At 46.3% G+C, this 22,869-nt stretch overlaps 1 protein-coding gene across 9 annotated transcripts in view; it reads left to right on the forward strand.

The window, feature by feature from the left end:
• Positions 1–22,869, forward strand: part of CTIF (cap binding complex dependent translation initiation factor) — a 334,688-nt gene that overhangs the window by 284,830 nt on the left and 26,989 nt on the right. For all 9 annotated transcript variants that reach the window (XM_037902488.2, XM_037902490.2, XM_037902493.2 and 6 more), the window contains one exon: positions 13,644–13,799. In XM_037902488.2, coding sequence (XP_037758416.1) covers positions 13,644–13,799 — 156 coding nt within the window. The remainder of the gene's footprint in view (positions 1–13,643; positions 13,800–22,869) is intronic.

Consider the following 22,869-nt stretch of genomic DNA (forward strand, 5'->3'; position numbering starts at 1 on the left):
CTCAGAGGGCAGTTGTGAGGCTTCATTCATTAACGTCCAGAAAGTGCTTAGAGATCCTTGGCTGGAAGGTGCTGTAGGATCGCAGAGTGCAGTGGTGGTGATGGTGCTGAAAGGTACACTTTAAAGGCAGCTGCTTGCTCTTGCAGGTCCTGCCAAAGTAGATGAAACATACTCAAAAAGGAGGAGAGAGGAAACCACGTATGACAATGTAAATGTAATTATAGCTTAGAGGAAACACAGTGCTGAGAGTCTGGTCGAGTGAAATGCAGTAGGAATGCTGAAGCACGGAAGGTGCAGAGTTGAGGTTCAGAACAGTACCCAGAGGTTTAGATGGTTATCCTGTGCCAAGTTTTCAATAGCTCTCCTGTGCTATGGTAATAATAACAATGCTTATGTTACACTCTCCACTCATAGTTTCCAAAGCACTTCACAGAAGTAGTAATATTCCCATTTTACAGATGGAGGAACTGAGGCACATACGTGACATGCTCATACAGTGAGTCCATGGTAGAGCTGAAAATAAAACTCAGGTCCCTGTGATCTGCCTACTAGGCCAGGGGTTCTCCACCTTTTTCTTTCTGAGCGCCCCCCCCCCCCATGATATAAAAACTCCACGGCCCACCTGTGCCACAATAACTGGTTTTCTACGTATAAAAGCCAGGGCCGGCATTAGGGAGGCAGCAAGCAGGGCAATTGCCTGGGGCCCCTGCCACAGAACCCCCACGAAGCTAAGTTGCTCAAGCTTTGGCTTCAGCCCCAGGTGGCAGGGCTCAGGGCCTCGACTTTCTGAGATGGGGCTTCGACTTTCTGCCCTGGGCCCCAGCGAGTCTAATGCTGGTCTTGCTTGGAGGACCCCCTGAAATCTGTTCACGACCCCACAGGGGGCCATGGACCCCTGGTTGAGAACCATTGTACTAGACCACAGTTGCCCCATCTGTAAAAAAGCTGGTCTGTTTCTGAGAGTGATTTTTTCTGATTTGGCTTCTCTAACCATTCAGTTGCAGTGGCTTTTCTCTCTCTCCCAACCCCCCTACATCCAATCCTGCTTTTCCTTTTCCTCTACAGTGTTAATAATCCCTGGGACAGGAATGGCACAGTGCTCTCTGGAGCCTGGAATTTTAATAGGACTCATCACTTGCACTCCTATTCCTCACAAAACTAAGGATAGAAAATCCATCCGCTGTTGCAAGGGCTAAAGCAACTTCTACTAATAAATCCAGTCTTGGCTCCCCTCTGGTTGCTGCATAACTTTAAAAAAAGAAATTCAGATGGATACACTTGTGCCCTCCCCTACCCCCACAGATTACAGCCCCTTGCTGAATACAGCAATGGGCCGTTGGTTACTCTTATGCAGAGCAGAAGTGTAGATTTAGTTTTGTAGATCCATATTTACTGTCAAGAGCCTGAAAGTCTCACCTGCAACTCCGTTGGCTCCAAGATGTCAGGGGACTCACAAAAAAGCATCTGGCTCCCCTCACTATTCTCTTCTGCTTTTAAGCAACATGACAATGTAGGACTTGACAGGCCTGGATTTTTGCAATATGTGAATGCAGAAAGAGCCGGCGGGGTAAGCTATCGATGCAAGTTTTGCTCATCAAGATAAGTGGCCGCTCTCTCTTCCTTCTCTGTATTTTCTGTATGAAATTTGTGGGGTGTGTGAAGAAAACAGGTTAATGGCCCCGCTGATTTATGATGGGTTGATCCAGAGGATAAATACAGCAAATCCATTGTGTACTTTAACCATTAGCCAGAGTGACCAGCTTTTCGAGTGCAAGGGGAGTTCGTTCTCCATGATCCATTCACCGCTTGGTCTTTCTGCTGAGGCTGCCAGCAAAGGTGCTAATTCGACTGGCACCTGTTCACTGAGACCCAGACTGAGGCCATGAAAGCCACTTAACACAGACCAACAAACAGGCCTCAGATCCTCACTGCTTTCAGTCACTTCCCGCCTAGCCTGGATTTGTGCCAGCCTAGAGGTAAAAGGCTCTGAAGCCATTACCTATCTCTGTTTATTTATGACTTGGGAGAGGGAGACAGGGACTTCCTCTTGGTCTCATTTTCAATATGGGACTGGAAGTAGGCAGTGCTTTAAAGTATGCCACCATCATGGCGTGGCCCTCATCTCCCAGCTTGAGAGCGTGGTTTTTCCTTGATGCTGTCCGGTGGGTGGACCTGGTTTTATGCTTTACCCTTGGAGATTATGAGAATCCTCTGAGGGACTTTATTGCTCCAACACTGGGACACTCTGTCAGTGATCTGCGCTGCTCCTCATAACTAACAGATGCCCACAAACAGGGACACTTAGAACCATCCAATCCTCTTAGTCACAGGGCACCATGGCGTACGTGTGAAGCAGCGGAGTGGAGTGCTAGAGTGTCCTTAGTGCGCTTGACTGAGGAGGGGGGAAGGGCTGCCTTGAGACAGACGGGAAGAACAATCTGGTGGCTAAGGCACTGGGATGGACTCAGGAGAACTGGGTTCAATTTCCTCCTCTGTTACAGACTCTCTATGTGGGCTTGGGCAGCTCACTCACTGTTTCTGTAAAATGGAGATGATACTATTTCCTTTTGCGCACCCTTTGCCTGTCTTTGTCTATTTAGACTGTAGGTTCTCCAGGGCAGGGACGACTTACTACAGTGCTTAATGGGACCCTGATTTTGGTTAAGGCCTCTAAGTGCTACTGTTCGTAATAGTTTGAGTCCTAAAGCATCCGATAGTGGGGTGGTATTGGAGGCATACAGAGTGGGGTTTGCCACAGTAAATTTCTGAAGGGTTTTTTTGGAAAGCAGTGGGAGGGAATTGTAATAACTAGAAACTGCATTTAATAGTAATCGGTAGCGGAGGTGAAAATGATCAAGGGCGGGTGCTCTCCTTGCTAGCGTCAGCCGGTTCTCTCCTCTGAGCTGTTTTATTTATTGCGGACACTTTCCAAGCAGCCATTTAAGGCTCTGGCCTTTTGTAGCACGTTGGCATTTAGCACACTCTCTCTCAAGTTTTAATATAGTGCCTATCACCGTGATATCGAAGCTCTGTTTTGTTTTTTTTACACAGTGTTTCTGACTCAGTATTTCCTGCTTCCATGCCAATAACTAAGCAAACAGTACAGCTGCCAGAGGAAGAGCCTTGTGTTTAGAGAGCAACAAGCTCAAATGTGTGATTTCTTTTTTTCCTTTATAAGTGCTGATGCTTAAATTAACCCTCATTTTGATGCCACTGTAAACTTTTACACTCCAAATTGGTGCTGATCCAGTAATCCGGCAGGGAGTTACTGGGCACTGAACAAACCTCTTTGGGAACCATATTAAAAGATGTTGCAAAGTTCCTAGTCATGAATTATTGGCCTGGATGGAGACTTAAACACCCATAATAGAGAGAAGTGTAGGCTTCCTTGCCACCCCCAGCACCAGCTCAGCTCTGCTGACCAGTGCAAAGTAGAGGTGGGGCCAGGACAAGGAATCTTCCTTCCCCGGCCCCATGGGGAGGCCAGCACTACCAGCTGTGTTAGCCCCTCCCAGTCCTTGTCCTCCGAAAGTACAAGGGCAGGGATTGGGGCTGGGCCCAAGAGAGTGAGAGCGGTTCCTTTTGATTTTTGTCCCTTTTGAGCACCCTCAGCAGGCCATCCACTGCTAGCCAAGGATAATTAAGCACATTCTTCACTCGCATTTGAGGCCTCTCGTGCATACCCCTGTATTGTACGTTGAGAGGTATAATTTGCCCTATCAGAGCTCTTCCTTCCAATCTGGAACCTCTTGAGATGCCCCTTACACTTTCCGCATTTGCTGCGTGGTTTTGTAACGATCTTTGCTCCAGGTCATAGGGGTCTGTGAGATCAGGCCTGCTACCTGGTATAAATAGGATGTATTTTAATCTGTGGGCTCTGGAGGAAAGCAATCTGGTGAATGCACGTGGACTATCTGGAGTCCAAGACATCTTCAGATTAGTAATACAGTTCGTGTTTAAAAATATAGTGAAGTTGATGAAAGAGAACTTGCTCATTGCACTGGCATCACAACCTGAGCATGCTGAGCAAGCCAATCTGCCTCCCTGAGGTTATTTTTTCTGGGTTAAGAAAGCATTTCTATGGCAAATTAAATTTCATGGAGGTGAGGGGGGTTCTCTTACATTTTGTTTCATTATAACAGTCAGTGTGTATCCCAGCCTCATGAAGTCTTTGCCTCTTTGTTCCACTTTAGAATGGTGTTTTTATGGTGCACACTCACACAGGTAGTTTTGAGCGTCCATTCTTCCAGCAGAGCTAATGCATAGTCAATGAGAGTGGCAGCGCAGGCTAGTGGTTAGGGCACTGGACTATTGAGTCGGGAGGGCCAAGTTCTATTCTCAGCTCTGCCACTGACCTGCTGTATGCCACCATCTCTCTGCTCCGCTTCCCACCCTTTGTCCGTCTTGTCTTTGTAGACTGTGCATTTGTACAGTGCCTAGCACAATGGAGCTCTGTCTCAGTGGGAGCCCTTTGTGCTCCTGTAATGCAGTCATTTTGGTTGCTGGGAGTTTTGTGGCCAGTTGAGTTGTTTTTTGAAATCCAAATGGAATTATGTCCTTTTCTCCCAACGTCTGCAGTGTGATGTTTTGTTCATCCTCATAAGTGCCATGCTGCTAGTGAAGGATGCTGTCTAAAGGCCAGATTCACATTGGCACTAGACCCTACGCACCACTTAAGCTCAGCATGGAGACTGCATGAAGGGTTTGGCAGGTTGAGCAGCCCCAGTTGTTTATATAGAACGGGAGCAGAAGGTGAACATAGGGATGGTCTGGGAGTGGGCCAGAAAAGCCAGTGGGAACTGCAGGTGTTCAACACTCCTGAAAGGCCAGGTCAACTATTTGGTGTCTAACTTTAGTCACTCATGCTTGAAAAACTTGGCCCCTACTTAAAATGTATTTTGAAATCTACCGAGGATTTATCCTAGCTTCCTGCACATTGGTGATGTGAGAGCCTTCACTAATGCAGCCTGAAACAACCTTCCTGTATCTCAGCACCTCGTTGACCTCACCAGCTCATCTCCAGTCTGCACACAGAGCTCTCTCCCCCAGCTCTACCTCTTGGATTTCCATCTCAGATACTATTTATTATTTAGCAGTAGAAAGCATTGTGGGGCACTGTGCGTATGGAAGATGCTACATTAAATAAAGTTGTTTGGACACAAAATGTCACATAAATGCTAAGCATGATAAATAGAGCTGAGTGACTAATTTGATACAAATAATACATTCAGCTAATTTAGTGCTTGTGGAATTTGGGGCCAGTTTCTCCGTCCAGTGATGGATGTCATTGCTACCTGTAATCCTCAGGTGGCCGAAGCATTCTGATGGCATGCTAAATGCCTGGAAGTGCCTGAGATCTGGTTTCTCTGAACCAGAATGAATATTCAGTGGTAGGATATCTTCATTTTCATTTGCATGCAGATCTGAAAAGAGGTTTCATGATCCTGATCGGGTCAAAGGGATGCAGTTTATAGGTCAGCAACCAAGTCCATCCTAAACCTTAATTTAATTATATTAAACCAGCAATTATTCACAGTTTTAACGATCAAAACCTGACTTTGCCAAAATCCGATCTCTAAAATGGATGCTCCTTGCAGTGCCTGAGAGAAGAAATAGGATTTGACAGAATTAGGACAGGGTTTTTTTTATTACCCCCAAAAAAAAAAAATCTTGTCAAGCTAGGAATGTAGATTTTAAAGTTGCATGGATATTTAAAAAATGCATTGTGTGAAAATGCACGTCTGTCTAGGCTAGAGTGTAGAAATTGGCTCCTTTTTCTCTTTTCAGTCACCTTTCTAATGTGTATGTGTATATACTGCTCTCTCTATATTATTAATATATATTGCTTAGGGGTAGAGCAAAGGAGAATGGCTTGTACTGAAAGCTACAGGACAACGCGGTGATAAAGACTGAGGTCTCTTATACTTAACCTTGCAGTTGAGAGACAGGAGAGCCTGCGGGAATGTTCCTCCTTTTCCTATGAGCATACAGAGCCTTACTTACACAGATAGTTCTGCTCAGTTACACCAGTGTAAATCCATAGTATCTCCAGGGGAGTTACTCCAGATTTACACCAGTACAAGCCGAACTGGGCTTACCGTCTCCCCATAAATAGAACAAAAGTGTTGCTCTCTTGCTAGTTACCCTTCTCCATCAAGCACTGCTTGTATTCTTGCTATAAACTATGGAAATGCTGAAGAAAGAGTCCTTAGCTGGTCCCGGTACCTGGGAGGTCATCACATGATGAATCCCTTAATGTTCCTAAAGTGCTCAGAGGAGGAGACGTGCTATTTAAGCACTAAAAAATAGCGTTTATTTGCATGCCAACCACCTACAGGCCTTGCACAGAGCACACAGGAAGATACTGTCACAGCCCCAAGGGGGCCTACCTGATAAAAACAATTCATAGAAGAAGTCGGTGTAAAAAACACAGTGAGGTTTTTAAGAAGGGTTCAGTAAAAGCTGCTTTACCTCTGTCAGCAGGGATGCTTCAGTTAGAATAACAGAACAGCTGGAAAAGGTAGCCGCCCTGACTTAGCACATTAGTTCTCATTCGAGCGTTTCAGCGACAGCTGTTTGCAGTGCGGACTGTGGCTCGGAGGCTGGCTGTGCTCTAGGTGAATGGGGCTGTTGGCCGATTGTGGTCCGAAAGGGCTCCCTCGTCTTCTAGGTGGAGGACAGCGTGAGACACAGATGAGTGATCTTACGGGTGGGGAACAAATGAAACGGCAGTGATCCAGCGAGGCCTTTTGTGTCGCTTGGAACAAGGGATTTGCTCTCGTGGAAGCGCTGGATGCTTTGAGAAACCGATAGCCAGGTCCTGGTGTTGAGTGGCTTGGTGTGCAGTGTTGCCAGACCATGGTTATAGGAAAGCTCGCAGCTGCTTTTCTACACAAGGGGCTCTGCTGGTTGTGTGGGCTTTCTTTGTTTGCTCCTTGGGATGGGGAGCTTTATTTCTATCCTTGCAACACCCTTAACTGTCAGCACTTATCATAACAATATGGTGGGTACAACCAGGTTTAGTACTGGTACGGGCCATGCAGTGTCCCCCAGGACAGCCTCTGCCACTTTTGATCTTCTCCAGAGCAAGGGGTGCAAATCAGGCCAAGGAGTGTGCAGGTTTTATTGGAAGAGTTCATTAGTGAGTAGGTGAAATTGGAGCCCAAATTAATTTTTTGTTTGTCTGGTTTAGGCTGTGAGTAGGCTACAATTGTAACAGAGTCAGGGGACCTGGTTACTGTTTGGTTTAAAGCTGTAGAATGGGCAGAACTGAATGGTGTCCCAGAGATATGAAATAGGTCTAAGAGAGGTGTGAGTTCTAGGAGGAACCTCATCTAAATGATGCTGACTCTGAATCATAATGATTACACCTTTCAGGCCAGGTTTTCTACAAACTTAAACAAGTAGTTGCAGAAACAAAACACTGCAATTGTGCATGCAAATCCCAGATAAACAAGGGATAGAAATAGCTATTGACTTAAGTCCCCTGAATCATTTCCCCACATTGTAGAAGGCAGTAGTGACTTCTAATAAAAGTTTATTTACTTCATCATCATCATGTTCCTATTACGCCTCTAGCGTTTAGGGCAGTGATGAAGCTCCTCCACTCCTGTCTGTTTCTGGCAAACCTTTCAATGATTCCCCAGCTTGCCCCAGGTTTTTCAGCTGGGCTTCCACAGCTCTTCGCCATGTTGTTTTCAGGCGGCCTTGTTTTCGCTTGCCTTCAGGTGTCCATCGTATTGCTACTCTGGTGAAGGAATCAGTTTCTATCCGAAGCACATGACCAATCCATCTCCAACGCCTCCTGGCAATGATGGTGCTCAGATCCTCTTGGCTGCACTGTGTCAGTAGATCCTGGTTTGAGATTGTTCTGGGCCAAAAGATACGGAGGATTTTTCTGAGGCGGTTTGTACGGAATGAAGAGAATTTGGACATGTCATACTTTCTCATTCCCCAGCATTCTGCGCTATAAAGTAGTGTTGAAAGTATGCAGCTCTGATAAATCTTGAGTTTGATTTTGGTGTTGTATTTGGATGATTTCCAGACTATATTTAAGCTCCTGAAGGTGTTCCTGGCTTTATTGATTTTGTTCCGGATGTCCTGGCTTGTTCCTGTCCTGGCTGATGGTGCTGCCCAAGTATGTGAATGTTTCTACATTGGTGAGAACATAAGCCTCTATCCATACTGGTGATGGTGAGGCAATATTAAAGGTCATGATATCTGTCTTATTGCGATTGATTTTTCAGTCCAGTTTGCTGGCTGAATGCACTGAGTCAAGTTGTTTTTTCTTGTATATGGAGTTGGGTATGTGATAGGAGAGCGAGATCATCTGCAAAGTCCAGGGCTTCAAGGGATGAGAAGAGTGTCCATTTAATGCCTCTTGGCATGTCTTCTGTTGTACGCCACATTACCCAGTCGATGGCAATGCTGAAGAGGATTGCAGACATGACACACCCCTGACGTGCTCCTCTTTTGACTTCAAAACTGAGCTCACTGTGATCAACACTGCATGTAAAGTTGAAATAGAAGCTTTTGATTACGTTGATTATACAGAAAGGAATTCCATATGCCACAGAATATGCCATAGCCTGGTCCTGTGAATGCTATCAAAGGCCTTCTCAAAGTCTATGAACTTTATGTAGAGTTGCTGTTGCCATTCTAAGCACTGTTTTATTATGTTTCGTAGAATAAAGATGTGGTCTGTGCATCCACGCCCTCTCCGAAAACCGGCTTGCTCTTTTCTGAGAATGCTGTCAGCTGCCTCTGATATACACTGGACTATGTTCTTACGCAATACTTTGCTTGGCACAGATAAAAGTGTGATACCACGCCAGTTATTGCAATCACTGAGAGTTCCTTTCTTTGGTATCTTCACTATAACCCCATTGGTCCACTCATCTGGCACTTTTCCCCTTTCCCAGACTGATGTAAATAGAGGGGCCAGGATGCTGCTAATTTAGGATTTACCTTGAACAATTCTGCATTCAAGTTATCCTTGCCAGGAGCTTTCCCATTTTTTAAGGATTTGATGGCTTGAATGATCTCTTCCTTAGTTGGGGTGTCTGTGTTGATAATAAGATCTTCTTCTGCCTCCTGGACGTTTGCTTCCTCTTTAGGTGGCTCCCTGTTCAGCAATTCTTCTTGTTCTTTTTCTTTGGTTGTTAGTAGGTGGCCTTGTTTGCTCCTGATGAGAGTGGTTTTTTGGTGTCTGCTGTTTACCATTGATAAGCGGCGTCATTTTGTAGACGGTTCCTTGTTCACCACGAGCAGCTGCATCTTCTGTTTATGTTGCCAGATGATGATTGATTAGTTACTTCAGAATGGCCTTAATCTACCTTTGGTCTTCATCATCAGCCCTAGCTCTTATTATCCGTAGATCTCAAAGTGCTTTACAAAGGAGGGCAGTATTATTATCCCCATCCTACAGATGGAGACACTGAGGCACACAGAGGTGAGGTGACTTGCCCTAGGTCACCCAGCAGGCAATGACAGAGCTGAGAATGTAACCCAGGTCTCCTTAGTCCCAGTCCAGTGCTTTACCCCGCCCCATCTTTGCTCAGTTGTCCCAATGACAGCTCTGCTATGAATCAAAGGAAGTGTATGACCAAAATATTTTAGCCCTGGCCCTATGCTTTTTGTGTCACTGATAAAGAAGAAAAGAGGTTTCTGCTTCATAGAACTTACAGTCTAAAAAGCTAGATATTACAGTTCAGATACATCCAGTGGTAGTCAGGGTGAATCTCAAAGCAGGGCAGATGTTTGTATTTTTAAAATGAATTTCTTTGGAGGCGTTTCTCGGGAAGGCTTTGCTGAAGGGGAGTGTGTGTTAAGCAGGAATTTGAAGGAAGAGCATGTGGTGCAGTGTCCCTTAAGTGTTCTCTGCACAGTTCCAAAACTGCATCCTAACTCTCCCTGCAGTTTCCCAATAATCTGCTATGAATTACTTACAGTAAATAAGGAAACGTGTATTTTCAGCTTGAAGTGTTTGAGCTGGCAACAAACCCACCTCTCCGGACACGATCAAGATATAAATCTCCCGGAATTTCTTATTTAAACTGTAAGGTTATCCCAGCCTGGGTTTTTTATGATAGGTTTTTAGGGATGATAGAGGGACTGCCTACTTAAGGAAGCTTAAAAATACAAAACCAAGTTTCTGCATGGACCCATTGCATCTCTCAAGGTGAATCCACAGGGGAGTTGAATATATACATGGCTCTTTCCCCCCCACCTATGCTTGCATGGAGCCGTTTTTGGCTTTGCAATTTAAATCACCGTGCCAGAGTTCATGTGGTTATCCCAAGCAGCTAAGAATTTCCCAGAATGCCTTGGGAATCTTTAGACATTAAATGGCTTTTAAACTGGATTGATGTGGTTCCATGCAGGAAATAGCAGTGCCTCAGTAAACATTGTCAGGCAGGAAACTGGGGTTTACATGGAAGCCTCAGGATTTGGAGGGGAAGACATTGGGGTTGGTGGAGGGTGTGTGAGATCCTGCAGCAAAATGCCAATGGTTGGATTGTGACTAGCACTGCTTGGCTGTGTAAGGAGATGATGAAAGTCCAAGGAGCCTTCCTCCGCTACACCGAAGGTGCAGTGCAGCTAGGAAGTGTAAACCCCACATGAAAGTAGAGCCTGTGCTCCCAAAAGGGGAGGAGAGAGGACAAGGCATTTCTCAGGGAGCGCCCAGGAGGAACTCAGGCTGAGGAGAATAGAGCTGCTCCTTCTGCAGTGCGGATCATCCTCATACCACAGGGATGTGCCTTTAAAGGGATGGAAAGATGTCAGGCGCTGGCAGAGAAACCTCAGGTGTCGGGAAAGTGCCTGTCTCCATGGAACTGGAGCTGTCTTGCAGGCAGAAGCATGGAAAGCTACGAAAATCAAAGAATCCCCTCTACCTCAGCACAAAGCTATAAGCATTACCGGTGCTCGGAGATGCAATCTGAACCATACTTTGCTTTACCTCTCCCATCTGGACAGAATGTGAGCACAGTGGAGAAAGGAGGGCTAGTGGAGTGATCCAGTCCCAAAGGGAAGAGGTTAAGATGTCCAGGCATGTGGCCAAATGCTAGAGTGTTTTTATGTTTAATTGCTCAATAGTCACATTGATATTTTTGTTCTATCGATATATTTTTTAAACTAAACGTTGAGTGAAAGCTCTAGAACAAGCTATTAAATAACCTCAAGGGAATGGCACACTTCAAAAATATCCTTTCCTGAAAGGACTGTGACGCAGGAGTGTGCCCAGGTGCTGTAGAACTGGAAGAGACAAAGGACCAACAGAAGGTGCTTCTGTAGCACCAACACCTCTGGATGGGTGTTGGCAGTGGAGATCGAACCTGGGAATCTCTGGATCTTAATGAATTAGCCTCTGCTGCCTGAGATGAAACAACCAAGGCTATAAAACAGGGGTGGGCAAACTTTTTGGCCCGAGGGCCACATCCGGGTATTGAAATTGTATGGCGGGCCATGAATATTTACAAAATTGGGGGTTGGGGTGTGGTAGGGGGTGAGGGCTCCAGCTGGGGATGTGGGCTCTGGGGTGGAGCTGGGGATGAGGCGTTGGGGGTGCAGGAGGGTGCTCTGGGCTGGGACTGAGGGGTTTGGAGGGCGGGAGGGGGATCAGGGCTGGGGAAAGGGGTTTGGGTGTGGGAGGGGGTCAGGGGTGCAGGCTCCGGCCAGCACTTACCTCAAGCAGCTCCCAGAAGCAGCAGCATCTCCCCTCTCTGGCTTCTACGCGAAGGCGCGGCCAGGCAGCTCTGCACACTGCCCCTGTCCGCAGGCGCCGCCCCTGCAGCTCCCATTGGCCGCTGTTCCCAGCCAATGGGAGCTGCGGGGGCGGTGCTTGGGGCGGGGGCAGCCTGCAGAGCCCCCTGGCTGCCCCTATGCATAGGAGCCTGAGGGGGGACATGCCGCTGCTTCCAGGAGTCACGCGGAGCGGGGCAAGCCCCCGATCCAGTTCCCCAGCTGGAGTGCCGGAGCGGGGCAAGCCCCAGACCCTACTCCCTGCCAGGAGCTTGAGGGCCACATTAAAATGTCTGGAGGGCCGGATGCGTAATTTGCCCACCCCTGCTATAGAGGGCCTATCTTGGTGGCCTACCCACCACCAGAGGGGGACAGAGGGCTACACCAAGTAGGCAAGGCTTGTGCTTCCAGCTGGAGACTGAATGCTCACTTTTGAGCATTAGGAGGGCACCGATTGACATCTCTTGAGTCTTTTGTACATATTGTTGCATAATAAAATAAATCACAAAGCTCTCACTTGGGTTTCTTCAGCAACTGCTTCACTTACATGCATTTAAACATCAGTACTTCGCACTTTATAAATCAGTACCCTTCTCACTGGTGGTTCTTCTGCACAGCTGTCTCCACACTGCAGGTGCAGATTAGAGCATTGGGTGCAACAATGTATCGTTTTTAGTTTTTATCAATAGGAATAAACTGATGTAGAAAAGATACTTAAATAATTAGCATTTTAGTTGCTGGATTTCATATATGGAGCTACACACACATTGAACACACACTTCGCCTGTAGTTTTTTATGTTATACTTGAGAATGAACTTGTTCTGTAATTTTTCTCTGCATTATGTCGACTAAACTATAATCATAAGGAAAGGTAATTAAGAGTGGAAATAAGCAGGCTGCTGTGATATTTCTTGAAACAAGCTGCTGTAACATCAGAAAGGGGATTAGGAAACATCCCCTTGTCCTGAGCACTATATACACTTATAGTATCATAATTTTTATTTGGTCACTGTAAAAGTAAAGTACCAAATTTACTGTTTAAAAAAGGTTAAGATTCTATTTTATTGTATTTCTGTTTTTCTCTGTCATTCTTTTCTTCCCCTGTCCCTCACCTGTTTATGTTCTCACTTTCTCTGCTTTGTTAGCCACCATTTTTATCTATGGATTAGATAGCGGGCCAGTGAAAAGAGACGTAACTCGCTGTGCATCTGATCCTGACCTTGCATCTGGAGTTGCATAATTCCCACAATCCTTCATTGTGGCAACAGTATGACACAGGAGGGGGTGACTTTTTAATGCCAACATTGTACTCTCCTGGTCCTCATCCAGGTGGGCAGGGGGCCAGTCCTCTGCTGTAATTTAGAGGGTGCCAAGGAGCAGTTGCAGCAGCCAAGAATCACCAGCGGCCCAGGGAAGCCCTGGTCCTAGCACAGGGGACAATGTGGTCCCTATAGGTGCTAACTTTGAGAGAGGTGTAGACAGACTGAACTTATCTGTGGTGACATGAGTTCCCTTGAGCTGAAAAACCAGGCAGTATGTGTGCTGCCTGCATGGCTCGTGTGCCTTTTGTGTTTGCCACACCCGTTAAACCAGCCCTACTTTTTTTGCATATTGAATTGAACACTCACATATGTTACGAAAGGCCAAAGGGCAATTGTTTCTATTGCATTGTGCAGCTGCTGATGATATTTCTACAATACCTGCTTTATGCTGTGTTGAAATTTCAGCCACTGCACTTACACTGAGTAATCTGCATGCTCATTACTAAAGAGTCAGTCTGTCTCTCTCTGTCCCTCCAGTTTCAATTTCCTCTTTTCTTAATTCCCTCCCTAGACAGCCGTTGCTTCTTCCAGTGAGATGTGGTTTTGCTGATGCCGCCTGTTGTCTGTCCCTTTTGCAGAAAGATTTCACAATGCGGGAGGAGCTGCAGCAGCGCGATGTGGAGCGTTGGCTGGGGTTCATCACCTTCCTCTGCGAAGTCTTCGGCACCATGAGGAGCAACACTGGGGAGCCCTTCCGAGTCCTTGTCTGTCCCATTTATACCTGCCTCAGGGAGGTAATGCCTCATTTTCTCACCCGTGTATTAGCTAAGCTGTTGATTTACAATTCTGATGGTGTCCTTGGTTATTTATTCTTTCTTTTCGATTATTAACATTCCCACCTCCCCCCCCCCCCCATCTATCCCTTTGAATTATTCTGTACTTGCATGGGTTTTTGGATCCTTCTGTCCTGCACAGCCCTTTGAATTAAAGCTCAGAATCCCGAGATCCCATCCTTAAGGACACCAATCATGCAGAATCCAGCAGTACAAAAAGTGTTATAGTTCTGAAAGGTAAATAATGCCTAAATCCAAACCACAGGGGACCAGGACATGCAGAATCATCTCACAGAAGGCAGAGTCTGAGGAAAGCAAAAGAGTGAGCTGCTGTTGTTGTTTATATTATATTAAAATAGCACCTAGCGACCCCAACCAAGATCAGGGCTGTATCATGATAAGTACTGTATATACTCATGTGGTTTACCAGAAGAGACAATCCCTGCCCTGAGGAATCTACAGTCTAAATCAGGGTTTGGCAAACTACATTTTAAGCCAGCCTGCGAGCTCCCTCTGGGGAGCAGTGTCTGGGGCTTGCTCCACTCCAGCCAGGGAGCAGAGTCGGGGGCTGCACCATACAGCTCCCAGAATCCACAGCATGGCCCCGCTCTGGCGCTTCAGCTGGGGAGCTGGGTCGGGGGCCGCTCCACGCAGCTCCTGGAAGCCGCAGCATGTCCCCGCTCTGGCTCCTACGTGCTCCAATGACCCCCTCCAGCGCTCCAATGAGCGCATAGGAGCTGGAGAAGGGACATGCCGTTTCTTCTGGGAGCCGCTTGAGGTAAGTGCCGCTGCGAGCCTGCACCCCTGAGCCTCTCCCCACGCCCCAACCCCCTGCCCCAGCCCTGATCCCCATCCTGCCCTCTGAACCCCACTGTCCCAGCTCAGAGCACTCTCCTACACCCCAAACTCCTCATCCCCAACCCCACCCCAGAGCCTACGCCCATCAGCCAGAGCCCTCACCCCACTGCCGCATCCCAGCCCGGAGCCCCCTCCCACACCCTGAACTCATCATTTCTGGCCCCACCACAGAGCCCGCATGCCCAACCGGAGCCCTCACCCCCTCTCACACCCCAACCCCAATTTGGTGAGCATTCATGGCCCGCCATACAACTTCTATTCCCAGATGTGACCCTAGGGCCAAAAAGTTTGCCCACCCCTGGTCTAAATTGTCAAGACAGACAAAAGATGGGAAGGTAAACAGGCACAGATAAATGAAGAGACTTGCTCGAGGTCACACAGCAGGTTTGTGGCAGCGACAAGATCAGAACCCAGGTCTCCTGACTCCCAGGCCAATGCACTATCCACCAAACAACACTGCCCTCCATCATTTACATGAGATGGGGGGACAGATAGAAAGCACGGTGAGACCCCGACATGTAATGACTTTGGCAGAAGCCTCCGACTTGCAAATACAAAAATAAGCTAAAGTGTTAAAATATTATCTAAATGTTGAAGAGAACTTTTTTCCAGCCAATTTAAAAGCTTTTATGTCTTCTGCTGCTTGTAGAAGACATTTTTAGGAAAAGCAATCTTATGGCCCATTTAGTGGAGTTGTGAATCGCAATTTTATCAGCTGTGCCTCTGTAGCCCCATACAAGAACAGAGCTAAATAACTGGCAGTAAGATAAGTTCTGCTCTTGAAACAAACACAATAGCAAAAAAAGGGAAACACTGTGAGTAATTATTTTGTACTTACATAGCAAACTTTATCTGTATGTGCCAGGGCATGCTGTAAACATTAAGCTCGTAACAACACCACTGTGAGTGGAGAGATGAGTAAACTGAGGCACAGATAAATTAAGTGAGTCATTATTATAAACTAGGAGAACCCAGAAGCCCTATCTGCCTAGCAACCCCAACTGAGAATATTGTCTAGTGTGTGTCACAATATTGTCTTGTGTGTGTCACAAGTGTGACACACTGGGGAGTGTGTGCTAAACATCCCCCTTTGTGCTGATGCAGAGAGGATATGAATTGGTACAGGTCCCAACTGGGTAGCATTACGAGTCATGCTTTTAGCTCTGCAGGTCCCTGGTTCAATTCCCAGTGTGTCGTAACCATGATAGGTACTGGGAAATGAACCAGGGACCTTCAGAGCTAAAAGCATGACTGGTAATGCTACCCAGTTGGGACCTGTACCAAATCATATCCTCTCTGCATCAGCACAAAGGGGGATGTTTAGCACACACTCCCCAGTGTGTCACACTTGTGACACACACTAGACAATATTGTGGCACACACTAAACAATATTCTCTCAACCACTAGACAACATTCCCCCATGTGATGTTTAATCATAGTAATGTAGGGCTGGAAGGGATCCTGAGAGGCCACCTAGTCCAGCCGCTTGTGCTGAGACGGGACCCAGTAAACCTAGAGTATCCCTGAGAGGTGTTTGTCTGACCTGTTCTTAAAAACCTCCAACGGGTGGGAATTCCACAAGCTCCCTTGATAACCTACTCCATTACTTAGCTATCCTTATAGTTGAATTTTTTTTTACTAATATCTAACGTAAATCTCCCATGCTGCAGATTAAGCTGATTACTTCTTATCCTACCTTCAATGGACATAGAGAACAATTGATTACAGTCCCTTTTATACCATCCTTAACATATTTGAAGACTGTTATCAGGTCCCCTCTCAGTTTTCTTCTCTCAAAATTAAACATGCCCAGTGGTGTCTTTCCTCATAGACACCACTGGACACCATACTGAAGCTGAGGCTCCAGTGCCAAGTAGAACAGGACAGTTACCTTCCATGTCTTACATGTTAATATACCCCAGCTTTTTTCGCAACTGCATCACATTGTTGACTCACATTCAATTTGTGATCCACTATAATCCCCAGATCCTTTTAAGATGTTCTACCACCTAGCCAGTTATTCCCTATTTTGTACTTGTCCATTTGATTTTTCCTTCCTGAATGTAGCACTTTGCACTTGTCTTTATTGAATTTTGACTTACTGATTTCAGACCAATTCTCCAATTTGTCAAGGTCGTTTTGAATTCTAATCCTTCCTGCCAGAGTGCTTACAACCCCTCCCAGCTTGGTGTCATCCACAGATTTTATGAGCATACTCTCCACTGCATTATCCAAGTCACTAATAAATAATATTGAATAGTACTGGACCCAGGACAGACCCTGTGGGACCCTATTAGGTACTTCCTCCCAGTTTGACAGTGAAACATTAATAACTACTCTTTGAGTATGGTCTTTCAACCAGTTGTGCACCCACCTTATTGTAATTTCATCTAAACCACGTTTCCCTAGTTTGCTTATGAGACTGTCATGTGGGACAGTGTGAAAAGCCTTACTACAAATCAAGATAAATCACATCTACTGCTTCTCCCCTATCCACTAGGCTGGTATCCCTGTCAAAGAGGGAAATTAGATTGGTTGGGCATGATTTGTTCTTCCATGCTGGCTATTCTTTATAACCCTATTATCCTCTAGGTGGTTACAGATTGATTGTTTAGTAATATGTTCTAGTGTGTTGTCAGTGTGACAGTTCAGGGCAGCTGCCCCTGTATTCCACCCCCGTGGTCCCTCGAGGACTCTCAGTCCCACGCTCAGGCTTCCAGCTCCTCAGCTGTCACCTCTCTAGGGTGGAAACCCATGTCTCTTTCCCTCCTGACCAGTGGTTTCAAAGTCTGTACAGTTCTCTGCTGGCACTGTGACATCCCCAGCAAGCCTGACTGCCTAAACAGGCCAGTGTCTGCACTTTGCTTTCTCTTGGAAGGCTATGAACAGCTGTGGTTTCCCTCGGTCAAAAGTTATTGCACAGCCCTTTCTAAGCAAGCACATTTATTCTTAAGATGAAAGCATTACAGAAAAAAACATATTAAAACAATAAAAGTTCCTCTACACATGCTTACCAGAGGTCACCCATCCGTCTTATGGGGCCTCAATAGGCCAAAGTCCTTTCAACCCTTCGCAGGAAGGATTGGGGGCCCCCTTGGACAGAATGTTCTGTCTGCTTGCTGGATCAGAAAGCAGGTCCTGAGACAGTTTAACCTCAGGGTATTTAGCCAAAAGTCCTGTCCTTGTCTGTTGGTCTTTGGAGAATCCAGTTTGAACCTGTAAATCTGAGCCTCTGCTGGTGGTTGTACCTCATTGGAGGGGTTACAATCTGGGAGAATTTGCCCAATCACCCCTCCACTCTTCTTAATTCCTGGAGGAGCTGTGGTCATCCTCCCCCATGGAATTACATACAATCTGTGGCCAAATAATACGTAAATGTAATACAGTAAGCTCTCCCAAAGATATTGCAAGAAATAGCCATATATGTCATCCCAATGAGTATGTTGTGACTCGTATGAAACCCAATGTGAATTAAAATTCATTTGGATAACAGAAAATTAATTCAGAATACCAGTGATTCATTATCAGCATGGATACTTTAAAATCTCTAAATAAATGTAAATAAAGAGCCAAGTTATGCTGAGATTTTCTTTTCCCATCTTTCTCCCTGAGCAAAGTGTTTTTGCTTATTAGTTATCAGGATTGGCAGCGGCGGTGATGACTCTGCTGTTTTCAAACCCTAAAATGGTGGATCTAGGGCTGATCCTTGGAGGGAGGTTGGGACCTGATGTTGCAGGCTCTCTGCTTCATGGCATCTAGACATAACCAGCTTTGGGATTTTTTTTAATACCCTTAGCTAACCTTGTCTCACAGGATGGACTCATGAGAATGGGTTCAGCCAGTCATCGTTTGTGATAGGTGGTGACTCTAAACGGATCACCAGACTCAAGCTGGATACTGGGAACCCCTGGAGTTATGCAAGCTGTAACGGTCCTTGATGCACAGCAGCCCTGTTGTGCAGTTGCTGTGGTCCCTGCTCCTGTTCGGCCCAGCTCTCAGGCTGCTCGGTAGTAGCTGCAGATGGAACTCCACAGGGGGATTAGCGATGTTGGAAGCCGGATGGAGGGAGATCTGCTGGGTCAGCAGGGTACAAGGCTTAGAAGAGCATCTTGTCCCCTTCTCACCCTCCAGGACCTGTTGGGTCCAACCCTGGGAGCTACCCACAGAAGTACATTTGTGGATTTCCAGGGGAGGTGATGCTGTGCAGGCACCATTCCTTCCCGTAGGAACATTCTGCCCTTGTCAGGTCTCTTCGAAGACAAAGCCAGATGAGGGTGGTTCAGGCAATGAAAGGCAGGCCTAGGTGGCTCTGACAGCACTCTCCTTGCCTGTACTTGTGGCACCTTAGAGACTAACCAATTTATTTGAGCATAAGCTTTCGTGAGCTACAGCTCACTTCATCGGATGCATACTGTGGAAAGTATGGAAGATGTTTTTATACACACAGACCATGAAAAAATGGGTTTTTATCACTACAAAAGGTTTTCTCTCCCCCCACCCCACTCTCCTGCTGGTAAAGGTTATCTAAAGTGATCACATCTGCCAATGTGATATATGCCATCATGTGCCAGCAATGCCCCTTTGCCTTGTATATTGGTCAGACTGGACAGTCTCTACGTAAAAGAATAAATGGACACAAATCAAATGTCAAGAATTATAACATTCATAAACCAGTCGGAGAACACTTCAATCTCCCTGGTCACGCGATTACAGACATGAAAGTTGCGATATTACAACAGAAAAACTTCAGAAACAGATTCCAAAGAGAGACTGCTGAATTGGAATTAATTTGCAAATTGAATACAATTAACTTAGGCTTGAATAGAGACTGGGAATGGTTGATTCATTATAAAAAGTAACCTATTTCCCCTTGTTTATTCCTCCCCCCCCCGCCCCCCCCCCCAGTTCCTCAGACGTTCTTGTTAAATCCTGGATTTGTGCTGGAAATGGCCCACCTTGATTATCATACACATTGTAAGGAGAGTGATCACTTTAGATAAGCTATAACCAGCAGGAGAGTGGGCTGGGGGGAGAGAAAACCTTTTGTAGTGATAAACACCCATTTTTTCATGGTCTGTGTGTGTAAAAACATTTTCTGTATTTTCCACAGTATGCATCCGATGAAGTGAGCTGTAGCTCACGAAAGTTTATGCTCAAATAAATTGGTTAGTCTCTAAGGTGCCACAAGTACTCCTTTTCTTTTTGCGAATACAGACTAACACGGCTGTTACTCTGAAACCTCTCCTTGCCTGTGTTACCCATCACAGCTTGAATTCTTACAAGTGGCAGGATTGTTTAAATCTCCTTCGCTTTTCATGCTCTTTCACATATTGCATTTTCCTCAGCTTAGATGACAAAACTAGCCTGATCTTTCACTCCTCCTGCCAGTGCAAGATTGTTCCCAGTAGTGCTTTTTCTAGGGCCCAGTGCAGTTTTGAATGTCCCAAGAACATGGGAATTATACCACTTCCTTGGTAGACATTTTCACAGCCTAATAGATCTCCCTGATATTCATCCTAAATTTTCCTTTGTGTAACTTCATCCCATCACTCCTATTTGTACCCCCTTGAAGAGCCTGGGGATGTTGGTTTTTTGTTTTGTTTTGTCTTGTCTCCTTCCTCTGAAGCGTGAGGGATGGCCATAGCTGGAGATGGAACATTGGACGTGGACCACCAGGGCTCTGAGGTGGCACTGAGCTGTCTCTCTCTCAGGTGCTTGGCTGGCCGGTTCTTGCTCCCATGCTCGGCATGTGACAGACGGCCACATGTGGGGTCAGGAAGGAATTTCACCCAGTCAGATCGGCAGTGACCTTGGGGATTTATCACCTTCCTCTGCACCATGCGGGTGTGGGTCACTTGCCAGGATTACCTGGGTATATCTCACTTAATTGTTTCCCTAACATGGCGGGGGTCTTGAGCACTGGTGCACCTCAGTCCCTCCGATTCTCTGCCTGTGGTGCATACTAGTCTAGTCTCCTGTCGGGGGTAATACTTTGGTCTAATTTCGTTTGTTGGGTTTGGAGTGCGGGCTCAGGTGGTTTTGGCGGCCTGTGCTATACAGCAGCTCAGTCCAGATGATCTGATGGTCCCTACTGGCTTCAAACTCTGTGATTCGCCCTCCTGTTTGATGACACCCTTCAAATACTTGTGCTTGCTTTTTCTCCTGCCTCCTATCCACCCAGTTCTTTTACTCTGTAGTCCTTTATAAAAAAGCATTATTAGAGACAAGCTAAGATCTCTGTCTCTCGGTCCTTTCAGCAATTCTTGCATCTTAGCCTCTCTCTTTCTCTCCCCCCGCCCTCCTTTTCCTTTATACCTTTGGCAGACTCAGCCAAAGGTCACCAAGGGAGTGAGCAAGAGGAAGGGGAATGTTGTCTGATGGCTGTGGCAGGAATGTCTCTTCCCTTCCCCCAGGGAGGCTTCCTCTCCGTAGCTCCCTTCCTTTCCTCCCCCAGTAAAAGCATATTAACACCTTCCATAATGGCCTACGCTTATGCTAGGCTGGACAGAATGGGGAGTGAATACGGTTGAGGGGCAGTGTCAGTGATGACATTGGTACGGGGTGGGCAAGCCTGAAAGAATTCCTGCTGCTGGCTAATGAGGAGGAGGACGACAACTCAGAGGTCACCAAAGCAGCCTTTCTCAACAGGAGAAAAATGGACTTGTATAACAGTGAGTAAGCCACACTTTTTTGCTGTATGTCAGCTCAGTTTGTGTTGTTTGGACTCAAGAGGAAAGCTGACCTTGGGAAAGGAAAAGTGAGGTGCGGCTGTATCTGCTGGGGGCTGGGCGTATTATGTGTTGTAATGAATAACACATACCTAGTTATTGCATCTGAACATTATTATTTATTATTGTTAAAAGAAATCTGTTACACAACCCGGGGAATTTGCACCGTGCTTTACAAACTGAGATGAAAACACGTTCACTGCTTGGAAGAACTGACGGTTAAAGTTGGACAAGGCAAATGTGAGAAAAAAACCTTGGATAAAGATGAGGGCTGGACTGGTGAGGGATTTATTGACAAGGAGAAGGTGGAAAGGATTGTTTGCAGAAGTGGGTTTTAAGGAGGGAATTGAAAGAGAGAAGAGGGCACTTTGCAGATAAAAACAGGAGGATAGAGGACTGTTGTAACTATCGAATCTAAAGAGCTTGCTGGCTTAGTTTACAGGCACCAGACAAAATTATAACAAAGTATAAAAGTTCAAAATACAAATAAATGAACATCTTTTCTTCCCATCCATCCCCCTGGGCTGAAGGGTATGTGTGTGTTCCAAAGGGGGGAGCAGCCTGGGTGGGTGTGTGTGGAACAGGACATTGTTCCTAGGGAAAGGTTTTCTCTACGGGCCATCTTACAGTTCAGTCTGAACACAGTCAGGTTTGGCCTCATTCTTGTCTCTCCTGGCAAGGAGTTCCATCGCTGGGTCTCTTTCTTCAGGTCTGCTGTACACACGGATATTGAGATCTTCCAGGACCATGATTCTTGGAGATTCTGCTATCAGGCTTGGTGGAAACTCTGTTAGCTCTTTCAGGAATTCGACTGGGGCCTTGGAAGCTCTCATGGCTGGAGATCTAAATAGCAGAAGTACCCCACTGTTTCTTCCGTCGCTCACTTCACATACACTCAGATCTCTCCCCATTTTCATGGTGGATATGCCTTTGCATTTCTGGTCTGGTGAAATTAAAATGGCCACCCCATTGCCCTGGCATGCTGTAAGGCGGTTGCGTGGTAGGTATCGTGTGGGGACAAACTGGGCCATAAGCAGGTTTTGATGATTCATGTACAGTCGGAAGTCTCTTCTGTGAACAGCTCAATCAGTGATGCTCATGCTGAGGACTGACCTAGTATTTGTCAGGAAAAGCTGGAAGCTGTGGCTTTTTACTGATGCAGTTTGTATGACTGTTGAGGGGCATTGGAGGCCAGCAGGGTATGCTGCAGTTGTCAAAGGCTCGTTGTTGATCTCCCAGAAATTTTCTTCCTAAGGTGAAATCCCCTTGACGGTGACGACTTTGAATGTATTCGCTGCTCCTGGTCTCCAAGGAGGTGTTTATGTGAGGGCTTGGTGGGCTGGGTAGTATATTCTCTGTTCCCTGTGTGCGGGGCTGGTCCACCCAGGTAGATAGTGCCACTGGATGACTGCTCTAAATTGTGCCAGGTGCAGTTGGTGGCCCT

The sequence above is a fragment of the Chelonia mydas genome, chromosome 5 (genome assembly GCF_015237465.2).
Source record: "Chelonia mydas isolate rCheMyd1 chromosome 5, rCheMyd1.pri.v2, whole genome shotgun sequence".
Taxonomy (NCBI): domain Eukaryota; kingdom Metazoa; phylum Chordata; order Testudines; family Cheloniidae; genus Chelonia; species Chelonia mydas.